Here is a 22,215-nt window from a genome sequence, read left to right on the forward strand (position 1 = left end):
ATCCCTGTCACACCTGTGATCAAGGGAGGCCTGAAACCAATTATCCCAATTATGGCACAAACATGCCCAGAAGAGACAGGCTTGTCACTGACAAAGGGACACCAGTTGTCAATCGTGTTTAAACAGAAAATTTATACCCGAAACAAAAAAAGGTAACTGGGATACATGCAGCAATGACTTGACACCTTACACCGAGTTAAGAAAAGTTAGTGATCAGAGGATCCCACTCCTAAGAAACTTTTTTGATAACTATAATCAGAAGGAAACTAAGCCTCTAAATGCAGACTGAAGTTAGCAGATTTCCAGCCAAGAGGGATGCCATAGGCCTGCTGCTGAGCGCAAAAGTTTAGGATAACTATTTGAAGTCCCAAGCTGGCTTGCACACAGACACACAAGAGGGATTCCTGGAGTTAGGTTCTTTGATGAAGTGCAAATTTAAAAATATTTTTGTACTGGTTCTAGATTGCTCATTTATAAAGTCTTTGTACTACTCAAGTTTGATAAAACCCACCAACAAAAAGATGGAGAAACACTTTCTAAAATCATTCCAGTGTCAAATAATCCTAATTTACCAGCATTCTTGTTCTTAAAAGTATCTGCTATCCACCCAACCTAGAATGTTTGGAGAGAAAACAAAAACAAAACCTTAGAGTTTTTCAGATCAGTCTGCAAAACAACGGCAGAAAACCCTTTTAGTTTTACAGACCTATGAGTGAACAAATTTTTCATTGGAAAATAGTACAGTCCTGGTGGACACAATAGACAAAAGTAAGTTTTCAAGAAATGTGTACATCCTGTAGCAAGCAAGGCCCTTATTATTCCCAACTGCTGGAAGAAAACATTACTTTGAATATTTCTAGGACAGCAGCACTAGTATTTTGTTTGTTCCAACAAATCAGTCACCATCAGGCTAGGAGCTTTAAAAAAAAAAAAAAAAAAAGCTGGGCATGATGGCAGATACTAATTGCTATTTCAAATAAGGCCCAACTAGCTTTAGGTTGCTGACAGTCAACAAATACTGCCTCTTATGTACATCTAGTCACCATAGCAGAGAGTTTAGAACAAAATCGCTCAAGCTAGTATCTCCAGTTATTTACTCATTGGCATAGCAAGGAAGTGAAATGTAAATAGAGTCAGCACAGCAAAGGGAAGAGAAGAAAAGAACATTCCCCAGACTGGAGTACAGCTGACAGAACTAAAATTTTTCATGCAAATGAAGATCCAGTCTGGTATCACAAAATGTTTTTTAATTAAGAAACTCAGCAACTGGTTGGTAAGGAAACAAATGGAAACGTCTATGTTGCCTGTATGAAACTGCACAATTTTTATATAAGCAATAAACACAAAGAAAATTGCGTGTTACTAGTGTGATGGAAGCAAAGGCAAAATTCATCCCAAAAACAGAGTAGTTCTGGAAACTGAATCAACAAGAAAAATATTTTACCTGGGTAATAGTTTTGAAAAGTATTGAAAGAATCCACAGGAAAGAGGATTAAGTAAATTATTCAAAACCTGACAAATATTAGAACTTCTGAAGCAGCTCAAATAGAAGTATAGAACAGAATCTTTCTCCATCTTTTGGTTGGTGACATACCGCTAACACCGGGACTAGGACGGAACAGACCCACGGAATGAGACTTGGACACCAAAAGCGCAAGGCAAACAGGCACTTCTCTCATCAATAATACAGTAACTGCCTACTTTCCATCCTTAACTGCTAGTAGCTTTTGAAGAGTGATAAGTTTGAATTGCCTACTGCATTAACGTGTTGAGAGTCAACACCTACCTCTGCTCACTTTAGTCAACAGAACTGACTGTACAACCTGCTGCTACAGCGACTTAACAGGATTTTGAAACCCCCCCAAGGCAAATTGCAAAAATTAGCAGCTATGGAATAACTCCTCAAAAGGGCAACTCCAAGCCAAGGCTCCAGAAGGGAAATCTGAGTGGCAGATATAAATTGCATTTTCTATCTTTCCCATTAACTATGATTTGTTGTTTAGATAATCAAATCAGAACTACACCTCTACCCCAATATAACGCAGTCTTCGGGAGACCAAAAAATCTCACCACGTTATAGGTGAGACCGCGTTATATCGAACTTGCTCTGGCCCACCCCGTTCCTTTTTCACTGACTGCCCCCTCCAAAGACCCCTGTTCCTAATCACCCTCAGGATCCCACCCCCTACCCAACCCTCCTGCTCCCTGTCCTCTGACTGCTTCGAACCCTATCCACACCCCCTGCCCCCGACTCACCGGCAGTCCCAGCCCGCTCCACTCCGCCACCTCCCAGCCACGACACTCCGCTTCCTGCCGCTGGTGCGCGTGGGGAGGTTGGGGAAAGGACGCCTCCCGTACTCACCTGCGGCGGGAAGCAGAGCACCACGGCTGGGAGCTGGCGGAGTCGAGCGGGCTGGGGCCGGGCTGCTCCGCTTCCTGCTGCCAGTGAGTACAGGGAGGTTGGGGAAAGGACACCCTCTGCACTCACCGGAGGCAGGAAGCAGAGCGATGTGGCCCCAGCCTGCTCTGCTTTCCTTGCCTCAGCCCCAGCCATGTTGCTGGGGGGGTTGGGAAAAGTCCCACACTCACCTGTGGCGGGAAGCGGAGCGCTGCGGCTGGGAGCTGGTGGAGTGGAGCGGGCTGGGGCCGGGTTGCTCCGCTTCCGCCGCTGTCGGTGAGTGTGGGGGGGATCCCTTCCCCCAAGCCTCCCTCCCCCGAGCGACATGGCTGGGGCCGGGGCAAGGGAAGAGGAGCGGGCTACTCCCAGCCCCCCACTAATCCCCCGGGGCCACTCTGGCACTGCGGGGCCCCCAAAAGTGGGCCCCCCCCCCAGCTCCTGCCTCCCAGACCCGGGGGGAGGGGAGGGAGGAGCTCCTGACCGCCCCCGAGACCCTCTGCCCCTTGTCCAATCCCTCAGCCCCAGCCCGGCCTGGCACCTTTAACACGCTGCTCACAGCGACGTGTCGGAGCTTTACCATGTTGTATGTGAACCCACGTTATATCGGGGTAGAGGTGTATTACAATTCCACATCAGAAAGAAATAAAGCTAAATTTCATGCTTTAACACTCAGAAAAGCCATTTAAAAGACAACGTATGTAAGCAGTTAAAAAAACGTTTCCTAATAAAAGAGTTACGTTACAGACATTTAGTAATTCCTTGACCTGATTTCCTACCGATTTCTGATTGAGTTCATCACTAAGCAGCTCATATTCCCTTGCTTTGTCTTCTACTTCCTGAGATTTCTGATCATAGTTGACAGCAAGTTCCTCAAGGGCTTGTAGCACCTCTTTTACTTCTTCTTTAGAGGCATCGTTTTCAGCTTGGAGGCGATTCAGCTCAGCTTGCATATTGTCTTGGTCCCGCCTGGTAGATGCTAGAAGCTACAAAAGCGATAAAAAAGTAATTAAACACAAGTCGTCACTTCAGAGACATTAAGAAATGCAAGTGAGAGCCCAAACTTACTGAGCAGTTTCTCCTAGAGCATAAAGCCTTATTTATTTAGAATTTGTACATGGTCTACCATCATGAAATAGCAATCCCTGAATTTAGCCTCAGTACAACCAGATTTTAAGTAACAGATGGTTAAACTATTTGTCAAGGAGAGTAGACAAAGCTCATGTTGTATATTTCAATATCTGGTACAACTGACAAGATCTGCATTTTTATTTGAAGTTAACTATTAGTCAAAACCTTGGGGGATGAGGGGAGGGAGGAGTGGGAAGGCTTGAAAATCATATAGCAGATCTTCCTGGTGAACTTTAAAGAAGTTGCTAATCATTAGTTTAATTAGAATGTTCTAAACTCCCAACTGACTTAAACGGGGCCAGTACTTCACCCTCTCTGTATTTTAATATTTCATTACTGAATAGGCACATAACCAAGCAGAATGGAGAGTTTTCAAAATATTGAAAAACTAGAGCTGAAACCATTTTCTGAAGTATGGTCAAAGTCTTATATGCTCAGGTCTTGCCTACACTACAGTTTTGTCAACAAAAGTCAGCTTTCATTGACAAAACAGTGGAGGTGTACACACTACAATACTCCTCCCGCTGATTTAATATTCCTGCTATGCCGACAAAATAAAATCACCTCAATGAGAGGAGTAGAGCTTTTAGTGACAAAAGTTAGATCAACGCATTGTCAGTATCGACACTGTACTTGTTTATGTTGCTCTAACTGGCTTCCAGGTGTCGTCCCACAATGACTGCTCTAGTCAGCAGTTTGAACTCTGCTGCCCTGAAGAAACATAGGCATGCGCCCCTTCCCCGTTTAAAGGATTGTGAATTTTTAAAATTCCTCTTCCTGTTTGCTCAGCATGGACAGTTAAACACAGCATCTTTCCAGCTGACCACGCCGGCTTTCCGCAGTAGACACGCTCCTGTGTGGAGTACACCAGAGTGGTTGGATCTTCTGGGTCTGTGGGGAGAGGAGGCTGTGCAGTTACAGCTTCATTTCAGCCACAGGAACTTTGATACCTACAGGCTGATTGGTAGAGGGATACAGGAGAAGGGGCATGAAAGGGACAAGCAGCAGTGCTGTACTAAGACCAATGAGTTGAGACAGGAATACCAGAAGGCAAGGGAGGCCAACCGTCACTCTGGTGCAGTGCAGAAGACATGCCGCTTCTACAAGGAGCTGCACACCATCCTTGGCGGCGACCCCACCTCGACCACCAAGAGCCTCAAGGATACTTTGGGAGGACCTGAGGCAGGGAACAGTGGAGTCAATCCTGAGGACAAAGTGGTAAAGTGACAGACGAGGAAGTGGAGTTGGAGGCAGCTGTGGAACACATGACAGGGTCATCCAGTGGCGTGGTTAGTCTGGACCTCTTTTTGACTCCAGAGAGGTCCAGCCAGTCCCAGCACTCCAGTTCTGGTATTCCTGAAGCAAGGGATGCGAGCTCTGGTAAGCTTTGATTTTGCTTTGATACAGCACAGCGAGAAGAGATTGAGCTCTCATGTACTTTGTTATATGGTAGAGGAGGGATAAGGCACAGAAACTAACAAATTTCTATGCAGCGTGGGCCCAGCGGATAAGTTTTTTAATGTACACCAGCATGTCCCGAGAATCCGCCATGGAGATCTCTAGGAAATTTTTCTGTAGGTATTCTGCAATCCTCTGCTGAAGGTTCCTTGGCAGAGCTGCCTTGTTTCTCCCCCGACTATAGGAAACTGCCACGCCAACTAGAAATTATTTCTGCAGGGATCAGAGCAACACACTGGCGAGCAGCATACAGACCCAGTCTGAAGCCACATGCATGCAGGAGATACACCCTGCATCCTGGGTTATAGGAGTGAGATATTGGGTTTGATTACCCAATATTCAGAATACTCTCTCTAGATGCATGTAGTGACCCTCTTTGCAAACCACCCAGACCCTTTGTCTCCTCTTGCTCATTCCCCCGTTCCCAACCCCACCCCATCTCCGTCAAACGCACCACATTGGGACTCTCACCAAGCTGTGTGATAGCAAAGGGACAGTGAGAAAGAGGTGTATGTAACTTTTGTGATTCATGGTTCTGAGTGAATTCACAGTACTGTCTCTGTTAACGGTTTCTTTGCCTTCTGCAGATGTGCCCTTGAGGACCATTCCTCCACACCAGCAGAGCGCCTCAAATCAGATAAGGCAGCAAACCAGGAGGAGAAAGGAGGATATGTTTCGCAAAGTGCTGCAAATCAACAGAGGCAGGAGCAGATGATAAAGCTACACGACACAATGAAAGGTGCAGTTATATGCAGCTGTGAGAGCCATAACTGAGAGACTGTTCCTCATTACCATGTCCCATTCGAAAAAATTTGAGAGTTTTATCCTGTTATTAAACTTTAGTCTTTGAAATGAAATGAGTCTATTTGTTTCATACACGTTAGTTGGTGGCTACTGGCAGGAGTATTTGCTCAGTACAATTAAAGCTCAGGAAGCAAGCACAAAAGGGGTTGTTCAGGGTGGCAAGTAAATATTGCCTGGCCAAATGCATCACATAAAGACATTACTGCGAATCATTGTCAAAATGCTTCTTCAAAGCCTCCTTAATTCGAATAGCCTCGTCCCTGCTGTGCCCCTCTAATTGCCCTGGTATCTAGCGGCTCCAAATCAGTAGCCAGCTGATCCACCTCAGCACTCTATCCCTGGGGAAACTTTTCTCCCTTCACTTTGCAAATGTTATTCAGAGCACAGTCGACTGAAAATGATCAACCTGCCAAAAAGGCAGCACCAGAAATCTTCTAATCAGCCAAAGTCACATTAAATGGTCATTTGGCATCTACTGAACCACTCCTTTCCACTGTCTATGTTCCTGGTGTAAGGCTTCATGAACCACAAGAGCAAGGAGTAGATGGGGTCTCCCAGAATTACTATGGACATTTGACTCTTCTGGTCAGGAAAGGAAGTCCCACTGTGCGGCTTTCTATATAGTCCAGTGTTCCTAAAGATCATGCACCTTTCCTGACCACTCCGCACTGATGTCAGTGAAAAGGCCTTGGTGATCCACAATGGAGAGTAGCCCTTTCAGTTGATGTACTCCGTTGCAAGATGGTCTGGGGCCAAAATTGGGATATTTGTTTCATCTATTGCCCTGCTGCAGTTAGGGAATCCCATTGCCTCACAGCTATCCACTATTTCCTGCACATTACCATGAGTCACAGTCCTTCATAGCAGATTAATGGCCCTGCACACTTGCATCACTGCATCTCCCACGGTGGACTTTCCAACTCCAAACTGATTTGTGACTGACCAGCAGCAGTCTGGAGTTGCAAGCTTCCACACAGCGACCACCACTTGCTTTTCCACAGTGAGGACAGCTCTCATTCTGGAGCACTAGGATGAGCTCTGCACACAGTTCCAGGAAGGTGGATTTGTGCATCCGAAAGTTCTGCAGCCACTGCTTGTCATCCCATACATGCATCACAATGCAATACCACCACTCAGTGATTGTTTCCCAAGCCCAGAACAGACAGTCCACTATGTGCAGCTGCTCCATGAATGCCAGCAGCAATCTTGAATTATTTCTTTACATGGCGGGCAGCAGGGCAGGCAACACTGATTCACAGCTCATGAAATACTGCAGAACTAGTCCCATTGTGTTCATAATGCTCATTATGCTTTCAGGCAGAGATGGTGGGCACACAGTTAACAAGGGCTGCTGAAAAACAGCACAAGGTTGGAAGCCCATGGAATGACAGGACTGAAAGAACTGCATCACGTGAGGATGAGTATGCCCCCATGATGCACCATATTCTGCTCCCAGAGCTCCCAGCGGCAGGGTTGCACAGTGGGATAGCTTCCTACAATGCAACACTGTCGATGCAAGAGCCCTCACTGTGGAAACATTCCGCCAACCCAAGGAGTGTTGTGTGGACATGCACAACTGATGTAATTAAAGTGGCTTATGATCGTCGACGTAACTTAATTCCTTCTTCCTCATCCCCAGATGAGGCAGTTATAATGGAGCCTATTTCTTCACCTTGGGACAATTTTAAGACTCATCAGGAGTTGTTGAGTAGGATGGCTATGGCCCGAGATATCCAACTAGAGGAGGTCCAGGAAAAATCTCTCAAGCTGGTGGAGATTTTGACATCTGCGGCTCCAGCCTGAATAGCTCTAACTTAAGTCAATATAACTCTGTAGTGTAGACATGGCTCAAGACAAATATTTAAAATGAAGTAAATCTATTTTCTTACATAGGAGAGCCAGGCAAGGTTGCCCATGCTTCCCTTCTGTTTTCTCTAGCAATGGAATCATTTGCATCTAAAATTAAGAAATAATTCAGTGACTGAAGGAGTTAATTTTTTGTAAAAACATATCAGCTTTGTATGGAGATTAGATATTAAAATTACCTACTCAAAAATCTGTCAAAATTAACAGAAACAGAACGATCTGGTAAAGCTTTGTTTTTTAAATAAATTATACCAAATTAAATACTTTTGGTTGGCATTACACAGCAAGAGCAGATTAATATACAATTCATAAATAAAAAACATTGTGTCCAATGCTTCCAGCAAACCTAGATAAAAGGCTAACTGTATAAAAATTATGAGGTCAACTCAATGCCTTGGAAAACTGAACAGTTTTGTGATCAAAATATGGTGGTGATTAAAATGAACACTACTTAAGAGGGTTTTTCCCCTCCATTTCATATTCTTCCTACAGAGGAACACAAGTATTTTGAAACGTCTGAAGAATGAGACTTCTTGACACCCATGGAAAAGGTGGGGAAGACCTACTGTGCCAAAACTCTTAACAGACACACTAAGTTGGTAAAGGGGTTTGTGAATCTGTAGCTACTGTCTGGCCAAAGTATATCAAACTGGGAGCTCTGGATAGACACTGAACAGTTAGATTCTAACTTTAAAACTGGAGAAAGATTATGATGTGGTAAATGAATAAACCAGTTTGCTTATATAATCATCCTACTTTCAGTTTACTGAAAAGTTAGTTGTGACTTTAAGGTGGTTTTTTTCTGTATTATCCCCAATTATTTGTATCAAATGAAAAACCCAAAATAAAATACACAATAGTAAAACTCACCTCTTCCTGATCCAACATTTGTGTCTTCAACTTTTCTACTAATTGGCTCTGCTGATTGATTTCTTCATCCTGCAATTAAAACCAGCAATCCATTGAACAGTTTGAACACACAAAAATCTCAAATACAGATTAGAAGTCAGTTGTTCATCAACCTTTCCATGTTTGGAAACAATTATTAAACTAAACACAAGACCGATGATTCATGGACTCAAAAGGGATATAAAAAAAATATAGCAGGCTTCTAGTTTTATATGTATTTGTCGTAATTTACCTTGCACCCAAGAGCAAAATCCTACCCCTTTGTTATGTCACAATGTCTTCTCCAAGTTCAAGAACTAGGACATGTCCCCTCTGTAACTCCCAAGTAACCTACTTTGGATGAAAATTCTCCTAACTTCATATAAACTTCTTACTTCAAGGTATTTAGTAATATTGTTTAAATTTCAGAGATATGTAACCAAATGGCATATTTTGTAAAATATAATAATGGACAAATGAGCAACATCTCTCAGCTTTTCCAAAACAGATTACTCAAATGTCAGTTTATATGCATATTACCTTCCCCTCCCCTTAGTATTGTATCATCAGACATCCAACTAATCAAGAGCATTTCAACTAGTTGAATGCAGAACATTCTTCAAGACAACTCAACTCTACCTACATCAGACTCCGTTTTCATCTATTTCCTATGCTCTGCCCACTTTGCTTTGTTCTTTCTATCCTTCCATTCTCCGTCCCCGCCTGTTGAAACTGAGAAGGAGAATGCCAATTAGTCCCAAATGAGGTGATTGTTTCTGTTGTGTTTAATCCATGGGAACTGCAGTCAGACCATGTTATATGGATTGAGAACACCCACCATGCTCATTTGTACTAACAAATGAAGATTTGTCTGAATTAAATATCAACCACTGTAGCTCCAAATATGCTTACTAAGAGATTTTATATTTAACAAGAACAACATACCTTGTCATCAAGTTGTTTGTATAATTTAGTAATTTCTTCCTCACACTTTCTCCTTTCAGCATCAGTAAAATTACCAGTCACTCCAATTGTAGCAGCTGGTTTATCATTATTGATAGCAACATCCTTATCCACTGCAAAAGCTTCCAAGTTGGCTTTCTCTTTGTCAAACTGCTCATCAACTGGTACAGTCTCCCCTTAAGTAAAAAGATTTTATAAATATGTTCTCTTATCACAGTTAGTTTAGAAATGTCTTTCAAAGTGAACTATCCCTGAGAAGTTATATACGAGATAGTCCCTAGCTATGACAGGTACTAGTTAAATGGTTAATAAAATATTTCAGAGAGTTTAAGGGCCTGTGACATACAGGAAGTCAGACTTGATGGGCGAATGGTGTTTTCTGGCCTTAAAATTTCACCCAGTTATTATTTCAGTTAATTACTGAGTCCAATAACTTGTGTGCTTGAGTAAGCATAATTTGTTTGACTAAAGCATAAAAGCTAGATCCCTTTCTAGAAGTTATCTGAAAGACTGAGAATTCACCACTTCCTTTGATAGTTTGGTCCAGTTGTTAAAATCACCCTCACTTAAAAACTTAGGTCATATTTCTGCTTCAGCTTCCAGTTTGAGTCTTGTTATGCCTTTCTCTAGTAAATTAAAGAGCTCTTTAGTACCCAGCATTTCTCCCTGTGAAGGTACTTCTACCCTGTAATCAAATCACCTCTCAATCTTCTTATTTTTGGCAAGATAAATATATTGAGCTTTAAGTCTCTTGCTGTAAGAGGAACTCTGTGTAAGCCTGAAATCTTGTCTTTCACCAACAGAAGTTGGTCCAATAAAAGATATCAACCACCTTGTCTCTCTCTGATAAGGCATTCTTCAAGCCCTTGAATTATTTCTACGGCTCTTTTCCACACCCACTCCAATTTTTAGAATGTGGACACCAGAACTGTACACAATATTCTAGTGTCAATCACACCACTACTATACACAGGTCAAATGATCTCGCAATTCCTATAGACCCTACCTCCTTGTATGTACATCTAAGGATCACAGACATTTTAGCTGCAGCATCACACTGGGAACTCATGCTGAGTTGCTTGTCCACTATGATCCCTAGATATCGTTCACAGTCCCTGCTTTCCCAGATACAGTATAGCCTGCATTCTTTGTTTCTAGATGTTTAACTTTGCATTTGGCTATATTAAAATGCATATTGTTTGAATGGCTTTACCAAGCAGTTAAATAGTGTCAATATTTAGTATATAAATATTAGTAAGCAGTATCAAATATTTACTAAACAGTAATTACTATTTAACACTGCTATTGATACGATCAAGTCAAGTATCAATCCCTGCATAACCCCATTAGCCCTCCCACCATTCAATGATTTCCACTGATGATTACTTTGAGATCTGTCAATTCACCAGTTCTTAATCTATTTAATTTGTGCTTTAATATTGCACAGTGCTAATTTTTTAGACTGGTGTGAGTACTAAATCAAACATATTATACAAGTCTAGTTCATGTATGTAATTACCTTTATCAGCCAAACTTGCAATCTCGAAGAATGTAATCAGGTTTGTTTGATTAAACCATTCTGATTAGCATTAATTATATTCTTATCCTTTAATTAATAGAATCCTGTTAATATTAGTATTATGAAAACTATCTTCCATTCACAGACAGTAAATTTTCCAAAACGCAGCATTCTAAGTTTCTGCTTTCCATAATCCCACAAGTGCTTCCCACGAAGAACATTTAACATATTAGTGAACATTTACTTTAAACAGCCACAGTTCCCCTACAATTTAATGTATTTAAAAAGTACAACAGTTTAATGCAGGGGTTCCCAAACTTGGTTTGCGGCTTGTTCAGGGTGAGCGAGACACGAACCACAGCCACTGGGAGCTGCGAGCAGCCATACCTGTGGACGCTCAGGTAAACAAAGTGTCTCGCGGCCCGCCCTGGGCTTATCCTGAACAAGCCACGAACCAAGTTTGGGAACTCCTGGTTTAATGCAATCAATATTTTCCTAGAAGTTACACACCTAACACAAATACAGAGTCTACTGAAGTAAAAATCCAGTAAATTGAAAGCTAACGCATGTCATCTCAACTGGAACGTGAAGAAATATTCTTAGCCACACGTTTCAGTAGTTTCAGTCACAATTTATTTTAAAAGGAGTAAGGACTACTGCAGTAGCCTCAAAGATTATATGCTATTTTAATAGCATTTTTCATGATGATACAACCCTAGTTTTCACAGGCTATTTATGTGCCTGTAAAAGTTTGTTTCCTGGTTAAAACTGTCAGCGAAGTCTTATAGTAACACAAACTGAATTGGAAAAATAGATTTGGTTAAAGTTATATAAAGGTAAAAAATAGTTTACCTTGTTTAGACACCTGCAACTGTACCAAACTAACTTTTTAAAATTAATTTATTAAAACTCAATACACTAATTTGGAAAAGAATAGCAATTAATAGGTCTTACCTCAGATTCACAAAATGCAAAAATATGTGTAACACTGAAGAGTTAACCTAGAATTCAGTATCGTTATGGTTATAACGAGCCATGAAATGCAAAGCTGAAGATGAGACTTCAGATTGACACTACAACTTATGATTTATCAGTTTTTGATATATCCATGTTTTAAAATTTACTTTTCAATGATCCATAGATTCCAAGGGACTACGATGATCATCTAGTCCGGGGACGGCCAAACTTACTGACCTTCCAAGCTGCATCTGATAATTTTCAGAAGTTTGAGCCACAAGATACAATCTACCCCGCAGGGCTTCTGCCCTGATGCCCCATGACATTTCCACCCCGCAACCCCCACAGGGCAGAAGCCCCTAGCCCCACCACCCCGCTGCAGGGCAGAAGCCCCGAGCTTCCCCCACTCCCCTGTCTGATAGGTGGAGAATTGGGGGGGTGGGGGTGAGGGGCTCCAAGAGCCACAGTAACTATAAAAGAGCTTCATGTGGCTCAAGAGCCACAGTTTGGCCACGCCTAATCTAGTTGGACTAATTCAACTATCTTCACTAAGCTAAAATTCACGCAACAAAAAAATGTAATAACTTCTTACCATTGCGCCATCTGTTGAGCTCATTTTCAAGCCACTGTATGGTGTTACGCAGTGTCTTGTTTTTCTCTTTTTCTTTTTCATACTTTTTTTTCCATTGTTCTGCAGTGAGTTCCACATTGACACAGACTGTGTTCTTAATAGTCTTAGCTCTAGATAGGAAGATCAGAAAATTAGCCAGGCTGAACAAGTCTGATACGGAGATTCCAGCCTTCCCACAGCTTGGTCAGACTGATTCATTACCTAACCTATCCAGTAGGCACAAAATTGTGCCTGACTGTGTCCTTATTCTTCTTGCCACATAGAAAACCTTCAATAACTGTGATAAGACAACTACAAAGTACATCAAAAGTTAAGCAGTGAAGTCATTAAACATCCAGTCTACACTGCGCTAATCAGTTCCCCTTCTAAACCACCATCATCTTCCTTCCAACCATCTATAGATAAGCTCCATATGCTCAACCACCGCCTTAACTTCAATCATAAAGATAATTCCAGCGCCAGGCGTACGCAGATTTTAATTCTGCAAATTCTACATAAATGAAGAATCACTAATGTGGACTCAACGAAGGGGAATGAAGTAGGGTTTACACTGAGAATATATTGCCTGAGGGAAAGGATGTGCGCCCTGACAAACTCACTGAGAATATATTGCCTGAGGGAAAGGATGTGCGCCCTGACAAACTATGTTCTCTAGTTTAGGCAAAAAGAGAAGTTACTGTAGTTCTTTGAGATGTGTCCCCCGACAGGTGTTCATGTGCCCCACACCCCTTCAAATGGAGATTTTCCATTATCGTTGTCTGTTGAGTCCCTGCATGTGCCACTGACATCTTCATGTCCAATACTGAAGCTGTATCAAACTGCATGAGTGAACCTTCCTCAGTTCGTTCTCCACATCCGAGTCTCAGAAAGAAACTCCGAAGCAGAGAGGAAGGAGGACAAATAGTGGAGCACCCATAGGAACGCACATCTCAAAGAACTACAGTTACTGCATAGGATGAGTAACCTCTCTTTTTTTGAGTAGTATCCCTATGGGTGTTCCACTTCAGGTGACTCCGGAGCAGCATCCCCATAAAGTAGAAGGAGATTCAGAGTCAAATAAGTTAAAGGAAAACTGCAATGCCAACTGCTGCATCAGATCTGTAGGCATTGACGAATACATAGTGTCTGGAGAAGGTATGTGCCAAAGACCATGTAGCAGCTCTGCAGATATCTGAAACAGGGTTGTTTTGAGTAAAGTCACAGACGTAGATTGTGACCTCACTGAATGAGATGACACACCAGTATTCCTTTTGATAGTCCCAGGATAGAAAAGGCATAACCTTTTGGTCTGTCTGCAAAGGAAGTGAACAGTTTAGGAGAGCCACAAAAAAAATAAAATTTAGTTCTATCAAGGGAGAAGGATAACCCCCTTCTGACAGCTAGAATTAGGAGGACAGCCACCTGGCTGGAACTGTTCAGTTTGGGGGAAGGGGGGAAAAACTGGTAACCAAATTATCTGATTTAGATGAAACTTAGAAGACACTTTAGGAAGGAACTGGGATGCAGCTGTAATGGAAACCTTATCCTTGTAGAATATTATGAAAGGAGAGTCAGTCATTAATGCCACAAACTCTCGAACTCTGGGGGTTGAGGTAATAGTCATTAGGAAGTCTGTTTCCATAGAGAAATTCAATAAGGAGTAGGTCATCGTCAGTTCAAGAGGAGGCTTCATATGACTTAAGAACCAAATTAAAAGGTCCCCAAATGGGGTAGGGACTTTCACCCATAGGAAAAGATTTCCCAGACCTTTCATGAACCCTGTATTTGCAGGGTGAGCAAACAGGGAGAACCTCTCAATGGTGGTGTGAAAAGCTGTCAGGGCAGCCAGAGGAATCTGGAAGGAACTACGTGAAAATCCTGCTTTCTTAAGCTGCAACAAGTATTTGAAAATGAGCAGAAGCAAGGCAACTTCATAGACAGCGTTCTGGAGTTCACACTAGTGAATAACTCATTTCCACTTTTAAAAATAAGTATTTCTGGTTGAATCTTTCCTACTATTGAATAATCTGTATTGTTACTCTCTAGAACAGGACAACCTCTAGCCCTAAAAACCACTGAGGAGCCACACCTTGAGGAGACTGCTCAGCTTCGCATGCAGCAGTCGACTGGCATCCTGAGAGAGAAGTTCAGGTGTGATCAGAAGATTTATCAGTGGATAAAGAGCTAGGTGGAACAGGAAAGGAAACCATGCTAGCCTTGAACATCAGGGCTTTAAGGATGACTCTGGTCTTGTCCTGTCTGATTTTGTTGTCATTCGGAGGATCAGAGGCATCAGGAGAAAAGCATAAAACTGCTTTTTCATCCAAGGGAGAAGGAAGGTATCCCCCCAGGAACTATGACCTTACCTTCCCCAAAGCAAGCAAATGGCATTTTTGTTTGTAGTTGTGGCAAAGAGGTCCACTTCTCGAAACTCCCAAGTCTGAAAAATACCAACTAGAATCTGGAGATCCAACTACTGTTCATAGTCTTGCGGAAAACACCTGCTGAGAGCATCAGCCATGACAACGTGTCTGCTCTGAAGTTACACTACTGAAATTCCTATGCAATGTTTTATGCACCAGTTCCATAATATCATTGCTTCGGCACACATAGAAGGGAATCTCATTCCTCTCTGCCACTTGACATAGAACATGCAGGCTATGTTGTCCATCATGACCTTGATAGATCTGTGCCTGATGAGAAGCAGAAATTCAAGGCAGGTGTATCCGATCACTTTGAGCTCCAACAGACAGAGATGGAGGGTGGTTTCCTAGGATCACCATCTCCCCTGCACGGTTAGAGAATCAAGGTGTGCCCCTCCAACCACCGTAACAGAGATGAATCTGTGGTCATGGTTACCGATGATGTTGGTTGGAGGAAGGGAACCCCTACTGCTACCTTGCAATGGACCTTCCACTAGTCTAGGGAATACTTCACCTGCTGGGGAACTGACACCTATTTGTCTAGACTGTGCCTGTTAGACGAGTAAACGGCTTTGAGCCACCCCTGAAAACAGTGAAGGCATAACCGTGCACACACAGTCACAAAGGTGCAAGCTGCCATGTGACCAAGATGAAGACAGTTTCTGACTGAAGTATGGGAGCTCCCTTGAATAGTTCTGACAAGGTGTGATAAAGTCACAAATCTGTCCATGGGCAGGAAGGCCCTGGATGCCAAGGAATCCAGGGATGCCCCTATAAATCATATGTTTTGACCGGGAGTCAGTGTGGATTTTTCCACACTGAAGACCCCAAGTCCAAGAATAGAGACAGTGCTGTCTTTGTGGCAGACAACCCCTCTTGGTATGACTGATGCTTGAGTAGCCAATCGTCAAGGTACAGAATACCTTGTAATTGCCTAACAATGCAATGTAATTGTAATTGCCTAATAATGCAAATAGGCAGTCACCATAGATCTAAGATTGATCTCCACACTCGATTTTTCTTTAGTACAAGCGAACACCTGGGAACAAAAGGCCCCTCCCCCCCACTTCCCCTATGCTGAGTGGGGACCACTTCTATCACCCCTAAACGAAGAAGGGTTTTATTTCTTGTCTTAACAGTAATTTATAAGATATGTCCCTGAAGCGGGAAAGAGAAGGGGAACAAGGAGGGAGGTAAAATGGATGGCACAGCCCAAAGATATTACTTCCATCACCCATTTGTCCAAGGTGATACGTTCCTGTGGTTATTCAAAATGGAACAGTTGGTCTCCAAATGGGAGGGAGGTGGACAAAACGTTGAAGCTGGCAGGCTAATGCGGCAGGAGAGGTCAAACCCTCAATCATCCTGTCAAAACTGATCCTTCAGTGACGAAGCCTGTTGTGAAGTTGCATCAAATGGGGGGAGCCTCAAACATCTGTGTGAGACACAGACCTGTAAGCTTGTCCTTGCCAGACATTACCGATAGCTTGAAGTGCTTTGCAAATGGTGCTGATGTGTCTGGAGGCTTATTTGGTACCAAAGAACTCAACAAGGTAACAGAACAAGAGTAAAAACTCTGATGGTACAGAACATCTGAACTTGTTCTGACCATCTCCACTAGATGGTATCAAAGCCTTTCCAGAGCCATGTTTAGCCTTAGGGCTGCGGCACTTTCCTATTTCACCAGTTCTGGTGGAGCTCCTTGCCTCCATGGTACTGAGCCTCAAGGATGACGTTTCTGAGGTGTCAACCTGGTCAGAAAACAAGGTTTTGGGGGTTGGATCCCTGAGAGGGAAATTAAAGCTCCTCTTACAAGGTTTAGAGGAGGTCTGAGGATTTCCCCTTTCTGGGAGTGTGTTGCACTAAGGTCAAGGAGGTGCTAGAGACTCAGAGGGAAAACTGATGTACAGGGGGGTGCACCATCATCTAAGAAATCAAGTTGTAATGACTGTTCTTCTGAGCCCTGGATTTGAAGGGCTAAATAGAAGTTACACTTCTATAGTATGTTCGACTCTCCCAGCAGCAAATGCACTTTGTGTGTCTGTCACTAATCAGGATGGCCTCTCTACACAAAAGAGGCAACATTTAAACCCCAGTGAATCAGACATGTCCCTCTCAGGAAGGACTTTCCCAGAGAATATAAATTTTTAAAAAAAAAATCAGAACTAACTACTAAGGTAACTAAACTGAGAAAGAAACAAGCTCAGCAATAGCTGAGGTACATGTAAAGAAGACATGCTAAGTTCCGTCTCAGGCTGAGGCAGCTGAGAAGGAATTGAGGGCGGTTCACCTGCGCAACCTGATATAGCTTCATTGTGGGCACAGGCGTGGGAACTAGGGATGCTGCCAGCCCCGCGCCCGGAGTCCTGGCTGCCAGCCTCAGCTGGCGGGGGTGGGGGGAGGAGGTGGTGGTGAATATGGGTAAGGGTGAATATGGCTTTCAGCATCCCTACTATTAAAATTGTTTCAGCGCCACTAAGTGTGGGACACAAGGATATCATACGCGGGCTGAACGGACACTACTAATGAAAATCTCTAATAGAAAGCATGTGGGGTGCACGTGTACCTGAAGTGGAGTGCCCATAGGGACACTACTTGAAGAAGAAATGTTTCCCCATATGATCCTCGGTTATTTTTTATTATGAAACCCTAAACTCCAGCAAAGTATACTTCTCACTTCCTGACAGTCTCTAGTATGCCTCATTCCTCAAAATTGATTGCTATCACATATACACCTCTACCCCGATATAACACGGTCTCACCTATAAGATGGTAAGATTTTTTGGTTCCTGAGGACAGCGTTATATCGGGGTAGGGAAAGGAACTGCTCCCCGCCCCAGCTCACCTCCGCTCCGCCTCCTCCCCTGAGCGTGCTGTCGCCGGTCCACTTCTCCCTCCTTCCCCTCCAGGCTTGCTGTGCCAATCAAGCCTGGGAGGGAGGGAGAAGCGGAGCTGCGGCGCACTCATGGGAGGAGGCGGAGCAGAGGTGAGCTGGGGCGGGGGGGGCCCTCAGCAAGTAAAGGGGGAGGGGGTGCAGAAGAACCGCTTGCGGTAACACGAATTCAGATATAACGAGGCAAAGCAGCCCCGCTCCCCGGAGCACTGCTTTACCACGTTATATCTGAATTCGCGTTATATTGGACCACATTATATCGGGGTAGAGGTGTACATACCTTTGGTGGATTTAATCTAAATTGTAACTAAAAAGGAATGTTACTATAAATTTTTAATTGATGCTGGTTACTCTGGAGACAGATTTTATATTTCTCTCTAAAATAGGTAAAAGCTCTCAGAAGGGCGTGAGAATTAATGTTACTAAAGCATTTCAAGATGCGAGTGAAAGACACTAAGTGTATGGCTTATGAAATGAGATGTAGGAACGCGATACATTCACGTTTTATGAAGATGAATTATTGAGAGACCAACTTCTATAGAAATTACTTAGATAACAGTTCAGAGGAGAGGAACCTGGGAAACTAAGGATGTTAAGCTCAAAACTTCAGTCTTTCAGATGAACTTACTCTCAGTTACTTAGTTTCCTTGATCTGGCAATCAGAAAACTTTTTGAATCACTCCACACAACAAATTCTTTCCATACTAAAATGTTTTCTCTGTAAGGCCAGCTGGAAACTTGATCCACTAAATTAATTCCTCGGATAGATGTGTTCTAAGTAAAACAATGGCTGGATAAAGAGGAGCAGATTAAGAAGAAAAGTCAACTCACTTTTCAGGGGATGGAATTATTAAATTGGCAGTTTAAAAATAGAGAATTAAAATCAGACAGAATAATAGTAGTGATGGGAGAACAGATTCATGTCAAAAATATCCAAATTCTTAGAGTTCCTAATGATAAGGATTGCCTGATTCCTTTGTTTTTTTGGAATAAAATGTTTCTCTATATTTTGGATTTAAATATAAAATGAGCCTGTATTAGTAATTAAGTGTTAAAGAATTCTTGCTGTAATGCACGTTACAGGAAACAGGCTAGAGAGCTCAATCAGGGCAACAATTTAAGATCTTGCCCAGAGGTAGAGAATTGTGTGTGCAGGCAGGGAATGAGTGGCACAGAGATGGCTCAAATAGTTCACAGTAACTGGGTTCAAGAATCTGACCCTTCATTTCCATTTGAAAATGGTGTAACTGATGCACTGTAACCATTCAGATTATCTATAGTATGTTAGCAGTTATCTATTTTTCAATTGTTTACTTTGCACAGTCTATTTCAATGTTTTGTTGGCAGTTACATGCCCTTCCCCAGGGACTTGTAAGGGAACGTTTACCAGTAGCCACAACAGCAAAGTGAATCTGAAGAGGCAGAGATCAGGACTATGAAGCAAGTGTCTGTTTCCTTCTCTCTCCTTCTGCCTCCATATATCTTTGTCTATTCCCCCCCTTATTGTGTGTACATCCCACCTTACTTTCTGCCCTGAAGTTTGTTATCCCATCCATTGATCTCTTCTCCCCACCCCCAGGTCCAAACTCATGTCCCACATGCTCAAACCCTCATCCACATCCACTGGGTTTTACTAGACATCCGGTAGTCAAAGACTTATCCCATCTAGGTGTTTACCCTGCACAGAAACGGAGTCCTCACTGCGTAGGGGAAACACCCACATAAGATGCCTATATCCATACACCCCCACCTGCTGGGATTCCTACCAGGGTATTGTTGCTGGATTTCGTTCAGGGACTAGCTGAACAGCATAGTTGAAATTTGAACCCCTCTTTCCTCAGCTGCCAGAAAGGAGATGCAGCGTTCTGTGTTCCCCCCATTCAAAAGCCTGAAGAGGGCTTTGGTGTGGTCTCTGCTACTCTACCATTCACTTTTCTCATTTCTGAGTTTTCCTCCACCACAAATAGCTCCAGTGACAGCCTTTGCTACTGCTCAGTGCTTTGCTAAGCAGCAAAAGAGCAAGATCAACAATTCCCTGTTTCACTGAAGCACATAAAGGTAATGAACAGTAACAGCCCCCACCCCCCCAAAAAAATCCTCATACACTCTGGTCAGTATTTACACTGTAGCATGGTAAGAGCAGCTGCAGAAGTGAGCACTGGAACTCTGCAGTCTTAGGAAGGCAGCATTAGATCAATCTTTTCTTCCATAAGTAAACTCTGCTGAAGAGGATGATATTGGTCCACGACACTCACAAAAAAAGGTTCCTACTTGCCATGATGAGTGGATTTTTCAAGCCCTGCTTAATGATATTTTAGGCACACTACATAATCGGGCACTAAAATGCTTAGCAGTGTGTATACATGAGTTAAAGTGTTTATATTATATTTGATATAGGAACCGTAACCATCTGTAAATTTAAATTAAAAATTATTCTGCATTAGTGCCTTTCTGCACTGATCTTTTTGGTTTTTAAACAGAAAGAATGAAGTATTAATGTGTATATTTGAACATGCAGTCAGCAGCAGAATTTAAGAGCTCAACCTACTTGCTTGATAAGAGCAGACATCTTTTGCAGTTATTTCATCGAAGGCGTTTACTTACACCAATCTTACCAGATAAGATGCATGGGAGTGTAATAAAAAGTTGCTTGCACTTCATGACTTACAAGTCTTCAATGAGACAAATGTCTCTCCCGACTAGCATTTTTAAATTGTTTACTCACCTTTGACCAAACAAGAGCGTAGATTTAGTTTCAGACTCATTGTATGATGATGGAGAGCAGCAAATTACAATAGTGGTTCTGCAGTTACCACCCAATGAATCCTGAAGGATTCTGGTCATTTTACTGTCACGATATGGAACATAAGTCTGGAATGAATAAATGTATAGATTAGCATATGTTTGAAGGACTAAGTTAGAGTTGACAGACAACTATCTAGTTTGTTGGATAAGGATCTGCGCTCAATTCAGCTAAGCCCAATAAATTAGCAAGAAGATAATTTCTCTTCAAGTTCTTAAACAATGCCCAACACAGTGGTACAAGCACAAACCTTTCAAATAAGAGAGAGTTATGTCCAAGCTTTTGTACTTTTAGGGTAAAGGAAACTTCCATTAAGATATTTAATATAAGCTTATATAATGTCAGAAGATTATTTAAAATTCTGCTTTACACAGCAAGAGACACTGTTGCACTTGCAATGTAGTGATACAATGGTTGAGATTTTTAAGGCAATGTATGGGAGATGTGTGGTTAAATCCCATGCACCTCCTTGAAAATTTCAGCCCATATTTCCTGGGCACTATTACATCTGTATTCTCTCTTTTTCTGGACTTAAAAAAACCACTTACACTGCTTTCAGCCAAAGCAGAAATGACATTTCCAAGAGCTGAGAGAGACTTGTTGATGTTCTTAGCTTCATCCAGCAGAGCACCTTCTGCTCCAGTTTTACTAACCTAAAAAAGATTGAGTAAATACAAGTAAACGTTCTAGAAAGCATTTTTCAGGTTCAGTGCTTATAAAAAAGCCTGAACAGCTTGCTCTTTTTTAAAACCAAGTGTCGCTGTAGCGCCACTAACTGGCAGAGCAAGCTGGGAAAATGGATTCCCTTCCCTCACTCCACACCACCCGAAGAAAAATTCTGATTTTCCATCAAACAACAAAAGTTTTCAGCTCAAGACTAATCAGTTTTTCCAATGAAAATCAAAAATTTCCCAAGGAAAGCAGACACTTTCTATGAAAAAATTAATTGAATTGAAAACCCAATTTTGGTGAAAAGTCTGACCAACTGTACTCACCGGTCATTTAAAAAAAAGGATTGAATGCAAACAAACAATTCATGCATAATGCTAAGACTGTGTCATGGTTATTTTTAGTAAAAGTTATGGACAAGTCACAGGCAATAACCAAAAGTCCCTGACTTTTATTAAAAATAACTATGACAAAATGGGGAAAGAGGAGGGTCCAGCACCCACTGCTGCTGGGCCTCCAGGATTCCCCCTACCCTCAGTGACTGAGACTGTGGGATCCCCCTGTTCCCCTCCCCGCAGTGGCCTGGAGATGCGGGGGTCTGCCCGTGCCACTGGGTTGCCCCGCTGGCTGACAGCTCCAGCTCTGCTACTCCGGGGCTGAAGCGAAAATGTCAGAGGTTCCTGGAAGCAGGGCTTTGGAGCAGAGCCTGCGGAGCAGCAGGTTTTTGCCTGGAGCTGGATCGGAGCCAGAGCACAGCTCCAAAGCCCTGCCTGGAAGTCACCAATTTCGTGACTTCCATTACCTCCGTGACAAAATCTTAACCTTATTCATGTGCA

General features: G+C 42.6%; 1 protein-coding gene across 5 annotated transcripts in view; it reads right to left on the reverse strand.

Annotated features, from left to right (window-relative positions):
- KIF5B (kinesin family member 5B) overlaps window positions 1–22,215 on the reverse strand; it is a 67,908-nt gene that overhangs the window by 25,688 nt on the left and 20,005 nt on the right. For all 5 annotated transcript variants that reach the window (XM_073334409.2, XM_073334408.2, XM_073334411.2 and 2 more), the window contains 6 exons: window positions 21,259–21,363; window positions 20,633–20,778; window positions 12,574–12,722; window positions 9,488–9,681; window positions 8,525–8,593; window positions 3,175–3,381 (listed from right to left, as the gene is read on the reverse strand). In XM_073334409.2, the coding sequence (XP_073190510.1) occupies window positions 3,175–3,381; window positions 8,525–8,593; window positions 9,488–9,681; window positions 12,574–12,722; window positions 20,633–20,778; window positions 21,259–21,363 (870 nt within the window). The remainder of the gene's footprint in view (window positions 1–3,174; window positions 3,382–8,524; window positions 8,594–9,487; window positions 9,682–12,573; window positions 12,723–20,632; window positions 20,779–21,258; window positions 21,364–22,215) is intronic.

This window comes from Lepidochelys kempii, chromosome 2, assembly GCF_965140285.1.
Source record: "Lepidochelys kempii isolate rLepKem1 chromosome 2, rLepKem1.hap1, whole genome shotgun sequence".
Lineage (NCBI taxonomy): Eukaryota > Metazoa > Chordata > Testudines > Cheloniidae > Lepidochelys > Lepidochelys kempii.